This window comes from Pocillopora damicornis, chromosome 6 (genome assembly GCF_964200805.1).
Source record: "Pocillopora damicornis chromosome 6, jaPocDami1.2, whole genome shotgun sequence".
In the NCBI taxonomy this organism is placed as follows: domain Eukaryota; kingdom Metazoa; phylum Cnidaria; class Anthozoa; order Scleractinia; family Pocilloporidae; genus Pocillopora; species Pocillopora damicornis.
Genome location: NC_142675.1, coordinates 13,767,401 through 13,782,248, shown reverse-complemented (window position 1 = coordinate 13,782,248; position 14,848 = coordinate 13,767,401). Strand labels below are relative to the sequence as shown.

The window sequence follows — 14,848 nt, the reverse complement described above, 5'->3', positions numbered from 1 at the left end:
TGTTTCCGAATGATTCTTTCTTTCTACTAAAACACTGAGAGACACGTACCTTGAGATTACTGACTATGACGCAAACAGTAAACACAAACGTTCCAAATGACCAGTTCCCATATTGCTGGGGAAAGAAAAAAAGAGGAATACGATGCTTCTTCACTTATTGAATGTAACTAAGCAGTAAAGATATTTGCTTCTTTCATTTGAAAGAGGAAAAGAACCACAGACCTACTTACAAAGTATCAATCAAACAATGGTGATGACACTATGTCGACCTCCACAGGACAAGGGGAAAAGTTGGGTGACATCTTAGCTCATAATGCATTACACCTTTCATTTCATTTTAGCTCACTTCATTAGTGAAGTGAGCTAAATTTGAAAATATATCTCATATTGTATTGCAGCTAACCAAGACAGATTTCGATTTTTAGTCGAAGACGGTAAAATTGAACGTACGACAAATATCTTACCAACATGGCAGGTCCTATTGCGTCGCCTTGAAAGAAGAAGTACGATCCAAAAAAGAATACTAATGCGTGCCAATAACCTTACGACAAAAATACAATCATTACTCAGTATAATCAGTAAGAGAGGGAAAAAAAGAGAAAAAAACAAAACCAAAGATACAGAAAATAAGTACGCAGAAAGTGTAAACCTAAAACAACTCACCAGACATTACCCAAAAGAAGAATTCTGTCCATGATAAGCGATAATTCTTACTTATATCCCTGAGGAAAAAAGGAAATGTTTAATTTTGATAAGAACCCGTAAATTGGCAAGAGGCTACTACATTCGATTACCTGTTGTCAATCTGCCGGTCTTTTAGTTTGTTTCATGGTTTCAAAAGTTTCTTCATTATTCATATTCAGTGTACCAACGGAAAAAAATAACAATAAACAATACAAACCAATCACAGAACAAAATGAAACAATGACTTCAAACATTTTGTTATCGTGAAAACAGGTATAGGTTGATAAAATTCGAATTTAAATCAATTGGTTCTTCAATAGTTTAGGTATGCTTTATGGTTCTAGGGGTACCAATTTAAAACAGCTAGGAGGATATTTGATGACAATGAAGAAAAGTATTACCAACAAACATTTGCATACAGAACCTATATAAGTGCGGCTGACTTTGTAATGCGTCACCGTTGACATTCTGCTCAAATATGCCATAGACAAAAATGGGAAGCGACGTGAAGAAAATGTTGTAAGCGGTTAAAAAGAATGCGAGGTACAACGGCTGCAAAGAGGAACAAATCATACACAAAGTTAAGCGATAGCTTATACAGCAAGCCCTGCCTGGCTGATTGCTGCCGCAAGCGTAACTTTGCATCTACTATTATTCTGAAAATGTTTCTTGTCGCACATGCTATGCATAAACAAAATAATCCTCTTCAGACTACGGAAAAAATGTGGCCTATTCAATGAGGACTCAAATATTGCATTTATATACGCACCTGACCGGAGAAAGAGGTAAAAAATGCGTAGAAAAACTGTGGTGTGATGAAACACACATTCTGATAAATAGAACATAACGCTATGTTAGAATACAACAAGTTGAGGGACTCGGGGTTTGCCGTGTAAATACTGGACTCGTGGTACTTTAAACCGAGGAGTGTCACAACGAGGAAGTAAGCACTTGTTAGACTCGGTAAGATCAATACGATTAGTTGGAAGAACATAATTTTTTATCAACATTTTTCAGGCACACAGAGACTGATCACGTCAAAATACATAGGTTGTGGGGAGGGGCGAACCACTCCTTTACCTTCCAGTTTTAATTTAGATAGGGCGCATCACACACTCTTACTAAATACGGGTTGAACCATTTTTCACCAACCACTTCCCTGTTTTCTATCAAAAAAGGCCACCTGTCTAAACCAGCAACCACAATTAAAGCGCGTCCTAATCGTAAAAAAATAAATCTCTCAACCAAAGCCAATTCATCACCGACTGATGAGCGGCGCTGTGACAATTCGCTCGAGCAAACCATCGCTGTCAGCTCTATTTATCGGAAGAAAAAATTATTCGCCTTCGAGACTAAAACCGAACGATGCACGACAAATGTAGTCACTGGGCTTCACTCGAGAATTAGTTTCTTATTTCGTTGTCATAAATATATTTTGATCACTTTAAGCATTAACCTCCTCGGAAAAGTATATTAAAATAAATAAATAAATAAAAAGTTCTAGCCTTCGAAATAAAATTTGTGATATTGTAACCCAACCTCTCCCTAACGCAGCCACCTCTCTATAACGACCACTTCACTCTGCCCACAAGGCGGCAATTGCTTATGTTCTTTGAATCACTGTATGTGCACCTGTAGCTGTGTGCACATGGACCTAACAAGGTTTACCCAAAGCCAAATAAGTTACCTTATAGAAAAAGTACTGCACCATAACTGCAGCTCTAACATAATACCAGTGGCCATGCACCAACAGTATCCTCCGTAGAAATTTGAACCTAGCCACAGCGTAGTCACTTGTCCTGACCGCCTGCCGACCCTCTTTTCCCATGATACCGATACCCACATGAGCCTCTTGAATCATACCACAATCATTAGCACCGTCACCTATGGCAAGAGTCACCGGCTTCTCACAGGAGCTCTTTACTAACTGGACAATCTGTAAACAGAAACACAGACTTCGTCATAGGAAACAAAACTCATTCTCTTTTGATATTCCAGAGAGCAAAAAACTACATACAATCAACTCTCGCCCTGCGGATACCTCGCTATTACGGACACTCCGCTATTCGGCGAAACTCATAAAGAAATGACTGAAATAAACTCCCGTCTTTACGGACTCTCGTTAATGCGGAAATGCGGACACTTTCGTGCCCCCCCCCCCCCTCCAAGCGCGATATTTCACTTGTTATTTTCTCTCACTATAGTGGAAACTAAGGTAATTCGTCAAAAATCCTGACTCACATAATATAGAGCGACATCACGATGAAGGAAAACAAAGAAACCATTCACCAAATGAGTGCGAACATGAGAACTTCCTTCTTGCGGCCGGATCTTATTCCAGTTGATGAAGCCACGTTTGCGTAGTTACATATTATTTCATATGTTTAGAGAAAAAACAATTTTGTTTTTCTTTCGTACCCCGCTATTACAGACACTACATCTTCTACATCTTCTCCCCCCACCGAGGGTGTCCGCATTTACGGGAGTCGAAAACTGGTGACAAATTATGTCATCATGTAATCTGGTGGTGACGCTGCTTGCATTGTTATCAAAGCCTTGACGTTTTCAGGATCGGACTGAGTATAACATTAAGTAAAATAATTCGAATAAATAAACAGTCGACAAAATAGAAACAACTGGTGATCACTTTTATTGAATCTTTTATGGCAAGTTTCAAGTTAGAGACTAAATTTTGCTTCTTGAGTTAAAATCGTTCGTGAACTTTTTTTCCAAGCCTATCACGTCTTTGCAAACACTCATGAACTGAGAACTTGCGTGTGATGCTGAGGTTGAAAAAAAAGGCAAATGTCTTTATCTTCATCATTATCACTATTATTTACGCAAGATACCTGAGCTTTCTGTAAAGGCGACATTCTACAGCACAATACAGCAACACATTTTTGACAGATTCCTTCAAACAATTCTGCAAAAAACAAGTACATGCCATTTTACACATAACGAAGCCTGGTAACTACGACTTAAACGAAGAATTGCCTCTTAGTATGAAATAAACTGTTCAAGACTACTCCTACACAAGTCATAAAAGCGGTGTTGCTGACCATTCTTTACATGATCTACCCCCCCCCCCTCCCCCCGACATTGTAACATCTGTAAGCTTTGCGGCTTCCCTTTTTCTGTAATTACTAAAACAGAAATAGACTGACAAATAGAAATAAGGATTTGGTGATGACTGACGCTCAGAGAGTCACCAATAAATTTCAATGTACCCCTTCTATGAAGGTCTCGAAACCCAACTCCTGTTAGCCTGGAGTTAGCAAGTTTGGATTTTTCAATTGTCTCCGCTCTCCTAATTTCATTTCAATAGAAACACACTTTTCGATATGAGGTAACTGCGCTTACCTGAACAGCCCCGAAGAACATGAGACAAACTAACACCGTCGATAACTAAAGCATACTGCCTACTGTCTGTGGGCGGTCGGCGTTGAATCCTGCAACCACGGAGCACAAAATAAAAATAAGAAAAATGATCTGTCACAACGTGCCACGAATAGTAATTCACATATGACACAGTTTTCCAGCATTAAAACTACCCACTTGTCACGGCAGCTAACAAGCTCTTCTTGACATTCTCTCTCCGACTGCTTCTTTGTGACAAACATCATTTCCATTCCCGCCTACAAAGGACAGAGACAGAATTGTCACAGTTGTCCAATTCCAGCCACAGCTGTCGCAGAGGAGCACCATGTCTGACGACCATTTCGTGAACACAATCTTATAACCATTCAATCCCCCACTCAATCTTTGGTAATGGGTAACATTGGGTGTACCAATCATAATACATAGACCCAGACAACGAAGCAGATCTTAGACCTTCTAAGATACGCAACATCACCAGAGGCAGTGAAAGGTAACACTCTGGGACATTACAACTCGAAACATTGGTCTGAGGGAATGTAAAACTGAAACACGCTTTGTCTGTCAAGCGAATGGAAAACCAGTATTTTAATTACATTATAACCTTCCTCATACGACTGACAACTTTCCATGGCCCGACAATAGACGTGGAAGAATTATCACCGACCAATTTTCAACAATCTATTATTAAAAGCCACGCTAACAATTATTACTTTGTGTAGCATCACTAACAGTTCACCATGGTAATCACAAAAGACCCATCACTGTCAATGTAAGTTTTGTACAAAAAGGTTTGTATATGAAACCTTGAAATGTCCACATGAGTGACTGATGTTGACTGCTGTTTCCTGCTTGTCTCCAGTAAGAACCCACACCTGTACAAAAAAACAGGCATCAAAATAAACAGCAATACCAAAATATACCTCAAGGACCACGAGACAAATGTAGGAATATAGCGAGAAATTTAGAGTTAAGGACTGGTACATATTCTTGAAGAAATTAAATATATGCATATATTCACTGTCGTGCTTACGTTGATCCCTGCTTCACGCAAGGCTTCTATTGTTTGCGGGACTCCATCCTGCAATCTGGAACCAAACAGGTGGAAACATTGTATGATAAGTCTAGTCAACCTACCTGAAGTTTGACAAAAAGGCTCTAATTTCCTTAATGAATCTTACTGAATCCTTCAACTTACCCATCTTCTTGCTCTGAATAAACTACTGTATGTTCACAGGTTGCACCAAATGTAATTACGACTAACATACCTATCTTCAACAGCCGTTGCTCCAAGGATGTGAAAATCTCTCTCCACTTCATCATAAACACGTGCAAGCTGCATCATCAACCAAAATATGCAATTAGAATCAGTAGGCACAAACAAACGTTCCTTACAAGAACGATAACCCAAACATTGAGACGCAAAGGCGTAACTACAATTTTAAACAAAGATCCACTTTAAGCCATTTTCTTTTTAATTAGTTTGTAGTGCTATTAAAATGAGGGCTCAATGTCTCCTGAACAATTTGTGGAAGCTCGCAGATTGATCTAGATTTTAACACATCAATAGAGGCTTTTCAGAACACGTTTAAGTTCAAAAACAACAACAGACGTGTATACATACCTGTTCTTCTCTATCAAGAATTGCTTGTTTGGCCTTGTTGATCTAAATTGCAAAACAATCAGCAATATTCACAAATCATAAAGGGATAAGAAACAGATTGGTACTGATAGTTTGGGTGTTTCCCTATTAAAAAAAGCTAGCAAAGGGCAAGTTTCCTCTTGGTTATAATTCATCTCCTCTATGTCATTCAATTAATAACGTTGCTTAATAATAAGCAACCTTTTCAAGTTGTTATTTTCAGAAAGGGGTTTATGATACTGCTGGTTTTAGTAAATGAAGCACTCACCTTAGCATTAATAATAACATATTCTTCTCCAGAAAGCACTCTACGACCAACAGCTAATGTCCGCAGTCCTTTCTGTTAACCACAAGAAAACAACTCAATACCAATAGCAACTTTAAAATATTTAAACTCAGATGTGGTAGCGCTATTCCACAGCTGACTACAGGTTGATTGATTCATCATCTCGGAAGTGACATCAGCTAGTTCAACTATCACACACACCTCGGCATATTCATTCACATGATCAAGAGTAATATCTTTGGGTCCAGACGCCAGTCGATCCAGCACAGCAGTCTCAGCTCCCTTCACTAGCATCACATGCTCACCTGGAACAAAGACAACGAAGTAAACTTTAAAATGAAAACTAGCTAATTTCTAGTTTGGACATGTCGATGTGAGTGCATTGTGATAAACTACAGAGATGACTTGCTCATAATATTCCTAAGTCCTGATCCTTAGAGCCCTATAAAAAACTACTTCTGAAATTTTCCCCGAAGCTTATTCTTGAAGCGACCATGATAATGGAAATTTTTCCTGTTAAGGTAAAGAAATTGACCAACAAAATCTAGTACAAACATCGACTTCAAGAGAATTGCAGCACTGTCCTCAAGAGAATCACAGTACTGTCTTCAAGAGAATCACATATTGTCTTCAAGAGGCATAAATCTTAGGTTCACTTACCTCTCGGTGACTTTACGATAACACTCATTCTTTTTCTTGTTGAATCAAATTCAAGAACATGAAGAAGTGTGTACCTGGAATAAAAAAAAAATACCGCAGATGAAGCTCTTAGATCATTTACGCTTCACTTAACAAATCTCTCTGAACCACAATAAGTTTCATTAAACCTTTCAATCACATCATCAACTTTGACTTCGATATCATCACCGATCTTTCCTCGGTAGGTGACTCCAAATCTGTAAACAAAACAGTACCAATGAAATAGATGAATCAAACAAGCAGCAGCCTGTCACTGACCCCACATAGTGGGCTTAGGAAAAAAAAGAGAAGAAACTACACAATCCTGCTAGCCTAATGAGGAAGGAGAGAGAAGAAACCTATGAAGTGACGGGGAGGGGAGTTTGTGGGTAGGGGGGGTGAGAGGGTGGGCAGAGGGTCAGAGAGCAAGAGGCAGTGTAACAGGGAAGGAAAATGATATAATCAGACTAATAACAGCTCACCTTACAGCTGCTTCCACTAAAGCTTTTTCATCAGGAGATGAAGCCTGCATGAGAAACACAATATTTTTCAAAATCTCAAAAAACAAGCCTTTAAACTTTAAGACACTTGTAAAGGAATACTAATTAAGTTCTAAAAGAGAAAAACTTTGTAAGGCAAAAAAATAGAGCCTTTAGCTGCCAGTTAAGTCACTGGCACTAGACAAATAAAAATTTAAGAGAATGTGACTTTAAGAAAGTAAAAAAACCTGTGACTTGTACACACTTCTCTGCTTTCTACTCAAAGAGTAGAGAATGTCTTTGTTCTTTTTACTAAACTTAGCTTACTTGTACTTGTGCACCTGTATTTGTACTTGTACAAATCCATTAAATAAATAAATAAATAATTAGCAATTGTCACAGTTACCTGGTACCGATAATCATAGATAGAATCTTGATTGGTCTCCTTGGAGGCTTGAACAGTATGGCAAAGGGACAGTGCCAAGAAGAACTGCATAACTTCTGACTGAAAATAAAATCATTCAAGCACAAACATGTTATTCTTGGTTACGTAGGTGTCTTGATAAGAGTTAAAAACAAAATAAAATTACATTAGACAGTCACAAATTCCACTGGACATACAGGTTAGTGGAATCCAAGTTTATTGGATGAATCTTTTTTTATTAAAATTATGGAAGTTACAAATAAACTTCAACCTACAGAGACACTTTGAGCAGAAACACAAGCACCATCTGTTTGATCTGCCACAAATAACTGACTGTTTAACTCCTGGAAAAGAAAACACACAAACAAAAATAAAACATTTAACACGATTAAAAAGTATCAATGAAGCTAAATCCCAGGATAAACTGGTTTACATAGTTTAATAATAATAAGAAAAACTGAGACACAGATAAGTCTGTACCAAGCTGAAAATTTAAATTATAAAAAAAAACTGTTTTTCAAGCACGATTGACAAAGTTAGCAAAGATTTTCATGTTGCATGATTACTCACCACATATTGGTAACCATTTATAGAACATTCTCTGAACTGCATATCATTTTCAGTAAGTGTTCCTGTCTTGTCAGTAAACACATACTCGATCTAGGAAAATAATGTATACCAATCATTAAATCTCTCTAATTCCTACTGTCTGGAGAAAGCTGTTAACCAAAATCCATAGAATTCACACATAGTTTGACAACCTTCAGAGTTCAGATGGCTTCTTATTTTGAATTATCAGAATAAAAGACAATAACTTAACAAAACTCATCAATTATCTACCTGTCCTAGTTCTTCATTCAGGTCAGATGTATTGGCAATGGCCTGCTCATCTGTTTCCTAAACAGGTAAACAAACAAACAGTTGAACAAACAAGCTTTTGAAAGAAGTTTCCTATCACTCTGATGAAAGCTAACTTAGCAACATAAATCACCAAACTTTATAGTTTCTTTACTAAGTTTCTATGTTGGTGGTTACAGTATCAAGATGCATGTAACATTTCAAAATTACATTCACATAGCTTAAAAATTTGAACTACTAGTTATGCAAGAACATTGCTGACATACATAAACCTGCATAAGAACCTACAATGAATTCAAAACCCTAAATACATGCAACAAATTGACACACAAATTCTTGAAACAATCTTCTTCTCACCTCTGAGTACATTTTAAGATCCCAAGCAAAAAACAATGCCCCAATAAACTTTTGAAGCTCTAGGTGAGAACAAATGGCAACATGTATACAGGCTAAATAAGACATCTCAATCTAACATCAGAAACATTAACATAAAGATGAAATTATAGTTTATTTAGTTTTGAGCATCTGTGTTTTTGACAGTCTTTGATAAAAATCTGAGGATTACATTGTAGTTAATTAGTTTTTTGATCACTAAATTTAAAATGCAGCTAAACTAAGAATTTACATTCTAATTAATAGATATCCACCACAACTGACAACAATAAGGTGACTACTTATTTTGCCCTTATCTAGATGATCACTTTACAACAGGTACCTTTAGTTAGTTTACTTTTTGTAATCAGCAACATAGTTTACTTTTTGTAATCAGCAACATAGTTTACTTTTTGTAATCAGCAACATAGTTTACTTTTTGTAATCAGCAACATTAAATGACAAATAATGGAAACTTACCAACTGTAACATACAGTGAGATGGGAATGACGTAATTGTACAGAATAAGAAATACAAGAAATGTATCCAGTACACCATTAGAACCTGTGAACTTAAAGGGAAAGTAAAGAGTTTTCTTGGGGCAGATTTAGGTGGAGGAAATTCCTTTATATTTTTATTTTTTCATTGTATTAACTCAACATAGTATAAAGCTGTGATCCTCACAAGTGTGCTGCATTTTAAGCAATTGCAGAGAAAAAATTTAGGCTGCAATGAGATTTGATTTTGTGCCTCCCAGATATGCTTATTGGGTTCTACTACCAAATGAGCTATGAAGCCATAGCTTGAGAAGCAGGCACATTTTGGAGTGTTCTTCTTTCCCGTGGAGGGCTCTAAAAATAATTTTCAATGCAATAACTTTCATTCCACCTGCAGATGAAAATCAATTAAAGCAATGATTTTCACAGGTGAGCTGTGGGTCAAATTAAATTTACTTCATGATAAAACATTTAGCCTTCATGATACAAACTGAAAAAGCATTGTCAACTGAAAAAATTATTCATCATCAAAAATCATACTAAAAACAAAAAGCACAGATAAACTTACTGTGATTTTAAGTTCTTCTTGATAGATATAGGATGGCTTCCCTGATGGTGTACCTTGTTTCCAGAACATCAGACCAGCACACAGAGCTCCTTGACTCAGCAGCACGATAAGGAAAACAATCAGGAACACATTCATTGTCCTGCAACACACATACAAAAAAAGTCACCTCATTTTTCACAACCATGATAATAAGCTAGATTTATATCAGCTTATGCAGTTCTTACAATGATAAATCTAACTCTGCTTGATATACTTTTTATGGTCTCATCTTGGTACATGTACTTAATGAATTTGACCATTGAGAGGGTAAGTTATTAACTGCTGTATTTAGAAAAACAATTAGGTCAACATCTAATCCTAGGGTGAACATGATCACGGCTGGAGTGAAGATAACAATACAGACTAAGGGAAAGAGCATGATACTAATTCAGTCATGGTATCAATATGATAATAAATGTACTTAACAGAACATTAGTGGCTGTAATTGACAGTGTATTGGGTACAGACATTTACATATGTAATTGCTAGGCCCTTAACATACACTTATCACATTACTTTTGTCATAAATGTGTAAATGGTTCTTTAAGTAACTAGAAAACAAAATGATCCATGTTGATGAAAAACTAGGAGAATTCATATTTTACTTCTCTACTGTTGAAAACTTGTGAGCCCCTTGCTGCTGATTGAGGGCCATCTTAAAAGAGAGAGAAATGAATTTTATGGACTAATCATATTTCACTTTGGATTTAATTAAAGAAATCTTTTCATTCAGTAATGATTTCATTAAACAATAATTCTACTCAATTTTAAGTAAGTGATTATTATGTTTGTGAGCCATTCCTATCTAAAATATAATTATATCCCAAAATTTCAACATACTGTTACAATGGGCATTGCATAACATATGGTGCATCCTAAGTAAGCCTCTATGTAACTAACAGCAAAATGTCACTCTAAGGATGACCAAAATTAATCATTAAACAAAATTCTTGATAAAATTACAATTTAATAATTGATATTTGTGATCCTAAGGATTATTACCATCGCACATGTCTTGATTCTTACCTTTGTTTCCCTGCCAGTGTAGACAGCAACACCTACAATGGTGCAAATTACATTAGTAACAAAGAGTAGGAAACTCAAAAAGAGACATTTACTATTTGTGATATGACTTAACAATAGTATTCATTTACCAAAAGTGTATGTGGAATTCTTTAACCGAGCTCCTCTCAAAAGCAGATTCTGTGGACCTAAGGCTCTAAAGAAATAATAAGTTATTAATACTAAATGCACTTCAATCTTTTTCCAAAACTTTGTTAATACTATATTTACTGATCATGGACATAACAAATTTATAGAGATTCTAATACATGCTATAAAAGTACCTAACTCTCAGAGAAAGGTCAAAGCCTACCACCAGTATATACAAAATGGCTGGTACCATCCACACCTTGTCAACTAATTTGTAACCAAAAGATTATTTTTTCATCAGTGCTAAATTGTTCAAGGTGTTCATACCTCAACCTTTAACAGCTTATGGAGCAGGTACATGTTATCATACCCATATCACATACATGTAGCATACATCGTTTTAAAAAACACATATAAACTGTACATGTATGCATATGGACCATATGATACTAAGTTGGGTGGATAGATACATGAACATGTAAGTTAACATTTATATTGATTGATCAGTTGACTGTTGTTCAGTACTTCCTCATTGATACAGTCCTGGTTAGCCTGTTTATACAATCACTTAATTACAATACACAGTTGAATATTTTCAACACAAATGTGCAAAATCTCACTTGAGTACTGATTCTCCACCCCCTCTGGGTGTCACTACCATTCGACCTGAGAAACTAAATTTCAATTACACTTTTAATTAATAACTAGCATCATGTCTAGAGCAAAATTAATGTATAATATGTACTTGTATGTACATTGCAGTATCTTATTTTAAAGAACACAAAATTATGAAAACTTATACAATAAGGGGGTTTGTCAGTAGCAGTTGCTTCTCCTTTAACCCTTTAGCCCATAGGAGTAGCTGGCATCTAATTTCTCCATGCAGTGTCACCCCTGAATCACACTTTGAGCTCATAAGAATAAAGTAAATGATCACCAACAACAGAAACTTTCGACCATAAATCAAATTCTCCCTCTCAGCAATTTAGGCAATGTATAGAGAACAGTATGGAGAATATGCATACCTATTATTGGGTGTAAAAAGTTGATGATATTTAGTTAATAAATAATAATTAAGCTTATCATTTTTAATATTTCTCATACATGTATTGTTTAAGTTTATCAGAGGTAAATTACTTAATAAATCCTTTCTTTCAATTTATGGAAATGTGCCTGTATCGATTCACTATAACTAACAAATTTCTGGTGTGATCACCAAGGAGCAGATAGTCCTCAGAGTGACTGTAAGCAGTCAGTCCACAACAAGAGCAGAATTAAACATCAAAGTTGAAAATTTGTTGCATTTAAAATTTAATGGGAACACAATCCATTTGGAGAGAATCTTGCTCATTTCAAATTGTTGCCAATAACTGTCAATTGTTACCTGTATACCCACATTCTCATACAATGGACAACAATCACATCAAGACCCAAATTGATCAGGATGTGCTCCCCTTTGTTTAACACAACTACATGTATGGTTATAATTCTATTGTCCTCACCTGTACAAATCTTCCTTTGGGTGCTCACATTCCACATGTGAAATCAAATGAGAGAGCTGCTCAGCAGACTGCATTCCTGCTGTATCAGACAATGCATTACGCACCTGCAAAAAAAAATACCATTAATATGTGCTAGGTCAGTGTCTTTCTTTAACTGTGGAGCATGGTTTGTCTTCTTCACCTGAACGGTGGAATTTATATAAGTTTGTTCAAGGCTGTATTTTTAATATCTTGGGTCACTTTTAAATTACAAGTACTAAAAAATACTGCACGCAAAAGTTTATCTTCAATTACTGCATGAGGGCTCCAGTTACCTTGAGATTTGTTTCACCATCAAGATTTGCAGTTGTGATATAACATGTTCCATCTGGGTCATCACAGGACAGCACCACAAGATCACAAGGAATCTCTTCATCATCTAATACCTGAACAATATCACCAACCTACACACACCCATACAAGTAATCAGTAATGTTCATTACTACTACAATAATTATTGTAATGATAAAAGTATAATCACATAAGATGTCAGTTTTAAAATCTGTCAGGAAAAATTTATTTGATTCCCCACTGATTTAAGAACGAGAGGAACAAGAGGAATAAGACTAATGTACTAGTATTGTTGAACACTTAAAAACTGGATTTTTCTTAATTGTTACATGATATAGAGTACATTACACTTGAGAGAGTACTAATAGTTGCATACATTCTTAACACAGAAATAAGCAGCACCTTAGTTTATCACAATGTGTGTATTGACATTATTTAGAGATCATACCTTGACGAGGGCCCTTAATTTGAAATAAAATCCTATCAATCTAAACATTTTTAAGAGCATCTTTTTCCTTTTTTTTCCATTATTTTGTTTGGTAAAGATAATAGGGCAAAAAGTATCTTTTTTTCTGTACTAAAATATTATCAGGTTATTCTTGCACACTAAAATTGACTGTTGAATAAAATTCAAGGGAACATAAAAAAAGACAGATTAAATTATGAGCATATCAACAGCTGGAATAAGAAAGCTGTCATTTCTTTTGTCATGAGCATATGACAAAAAGAAATCCGAGTGGCAGGAGAGATCAAATCCAAGTCCTTAACATTTCACTCTTATGCACTATGACCCAGCTACGGACAGCTCTACCAGGAGTTACTTGAGAACATACAACACACATCCTGCATACTGCCAAGATAACAATGTCCACAGGTTCTTTATCTAATTAAGTGCTAGGGGCATCCTTATTAAAGTAACCAGGCAAACATGTAAAGCTAGGCAGGTAGTGACACTACTGTAGTATTCTAGTGCTGGTATCTGCCTTCTAAAGAGAACCTTAAATGCCACTCTCATTATGCATCATTAAATTAGTGAATGATATTGAATAATATATGTCTATAATTTCAATTATAATTCATTATCATGTATCAAAATACATTAGCTATCTATTGTTACAGAAGTTTTCATTTTATTTTTAATTAGGATTTTTCAGGTTTTTATAACTCTGAAATATTAGCATGTTATATTGCTAACTTTAATTTGTACATTGCATGTACCTAGTAATGGTCTACCTTATGGTAGAATTCTCTGTTCCCTAGTGGTAGGGCATAAGAGTGAGGAACATGAAGGTCTGGGTTTCAAGTTGACACTGAAACTCAGATTTTTCCTTTGTCCCACCCATGGGATAAGACAACTAGCATCTCACTTAATTTCATACATGAATTTCCTTATCTGAAACCTAGTGAACCAAATTTAAATTAATTTGACTAACCCATCACAAAATAGTCATTTGTTGCCATTAAAATAGCTCTCTGATCTGCATTTCTTGAGGTACTCAGCTTAAGTAACCAGTAAATACATGCACCTCACCTTGACATTTTTGGAAGGGATATCTTCCACCTGTCCTTGCCTGATGACCTTGGCTGGTCTGTTATTAACCTCTCTATCTGCCTTATGACGAAGCCAGTCTTCATAACCCTTAAAGTAAAAACATCAACCATTGGGTACACAATTATAATGTGCCATGAACGCTTTGTCCTTGATAGGAGACCTACTAGGGAATAAGCCCATTTCAATGAAAAAAAGGGTTCAAAATGCTGAAAAACCAGGGCATTAGCTTATGACAAGATGATCTATTTTATTGATTTCAGGAGATTGCCATACACATGCATTCTTGAAGCTTCACTTTCTATTTCCTGGAGGAGAATAAGCTATCTGGCAGTAGAAGCAGTGGAAATGGAAAACCTTGGAATTGCCATAAAGGAACACACTATTTGGATATAGGTGATGTCACATATCAT

General features: G+C 36.0%; 1 protein-coding gene across 11 annotated transcripts in view; it reads right to left on the bottom strand.

The window, feature by feature from the left end:
* The window catches only part of LOC113672391 (phospholipid-transporting ATPase IF), a 28,250-nt gene that overhangs the window by 7,129 nt on the left and 6,273 nt on the right, over nt 1-14,848 (bottom strand). For 9 of the 11 annotated variants that reach the window (XM_089208618.1, XM_089208613.1, XM_089208611.1 and 6 more), the window contains 32 exons: nt 14,418-14,525; nt 12,871-12,999; nt 12,557-12,660; nt 11,675-11,728; nt 11,057-11,121; nt 10,929-10,960; nt 10,508-10,557; nt 9,864-10,002; nt 9,279-9,369; nt 8,784-8,842; nt 8,409-8,465; nt 8,139-8,228; nt 7,844-7,912; nt 7,551-7,649; nt 7,148-7,191; nt 6,815-6,883; nt 6,648-6,721; nt 6,189-6,292; nt 5,970-6,041; nt 5,684-5,725; nt 5,328-5,395; nt 5,093-5,147; nt 4,866-4,934; nt 4,240-4,319; nt 4,045-4,133; nt 3,534-3,607; nt 2,372-2,620; nt 1,454-1,513; nt 1,109-1,236; nt 664-722; nt 465-541; nt 50-115 (listed from right to left, as the gene is read on the bottom strand). In XM_089208618.1, the coding sequence (XP_089064744.1) occupies nt 50-115; nt 465-541; nt 664-722; nt 1,109-1,236; nt 1,454-1,513; nt 2,372-2,620; nt 3,534-3,607; nt 4,045-4,133; nt 4,240-4,319; nt 4,866-4,934; nt 5,093-5,147; nt 5,328-5,395; nt 5,684-5,725; nt 5,970-6,041; nt 6,189-6,292; nt 6,648-6,721; nt 6,815-6,883; nt 7,148-7,191; nt 7,551-7,649; nt 7,844-7,912; nt 8,139-8,228; nt 8,409-8,465; nt 8,784-8,842; nt 9,279-9,369; nt 9,864-10,002; nt 10,508-10,557; nt 10,929-10,960; nt 11,057-11,121; nt 11,675-11,728; nt 12,557-12,660; nt 12,871-12,999; nt 14,418-14,525 (2,625 nt within the window). Of the gene's footprint in view, nt 1-49; nt 116-464; nt 542-663; nt 723-794; nt 1,237-1,453; nt 1,514-2,371; nt 2,621-3,533; nt 3,608-4,044; nt 4,134-4,239; nt 4,320-4,865; nt 4,935-5,092; nt 5,148-5,327; nt 5,396-5,683; nt 5,726-5,969; nt 6,042-6,188; nt 6,293-6,647; nt 6,722-6,814; nt 6,884-7,147; nt 7,192-7,550; nt 7,650-7,843; nt 7,913-8,138; nt 8,229-8,408; nt 8,466-8,783; nt 8,843-9,278; nt 9,370-9,863; nt 10,003-10,507; nt 10,558-10,928; nt 10,961-11,056; nt 11,122-11,674; nt 11,729-12,556; nt 12,661-12,870; nt 13,000-14,417; nt 14,526-14,848 lie in introns of all 11 variants that reach the window. The other 2 variants (XR_016187390.1, XR_016187389.1) reach the window with 1 other exon arrangement.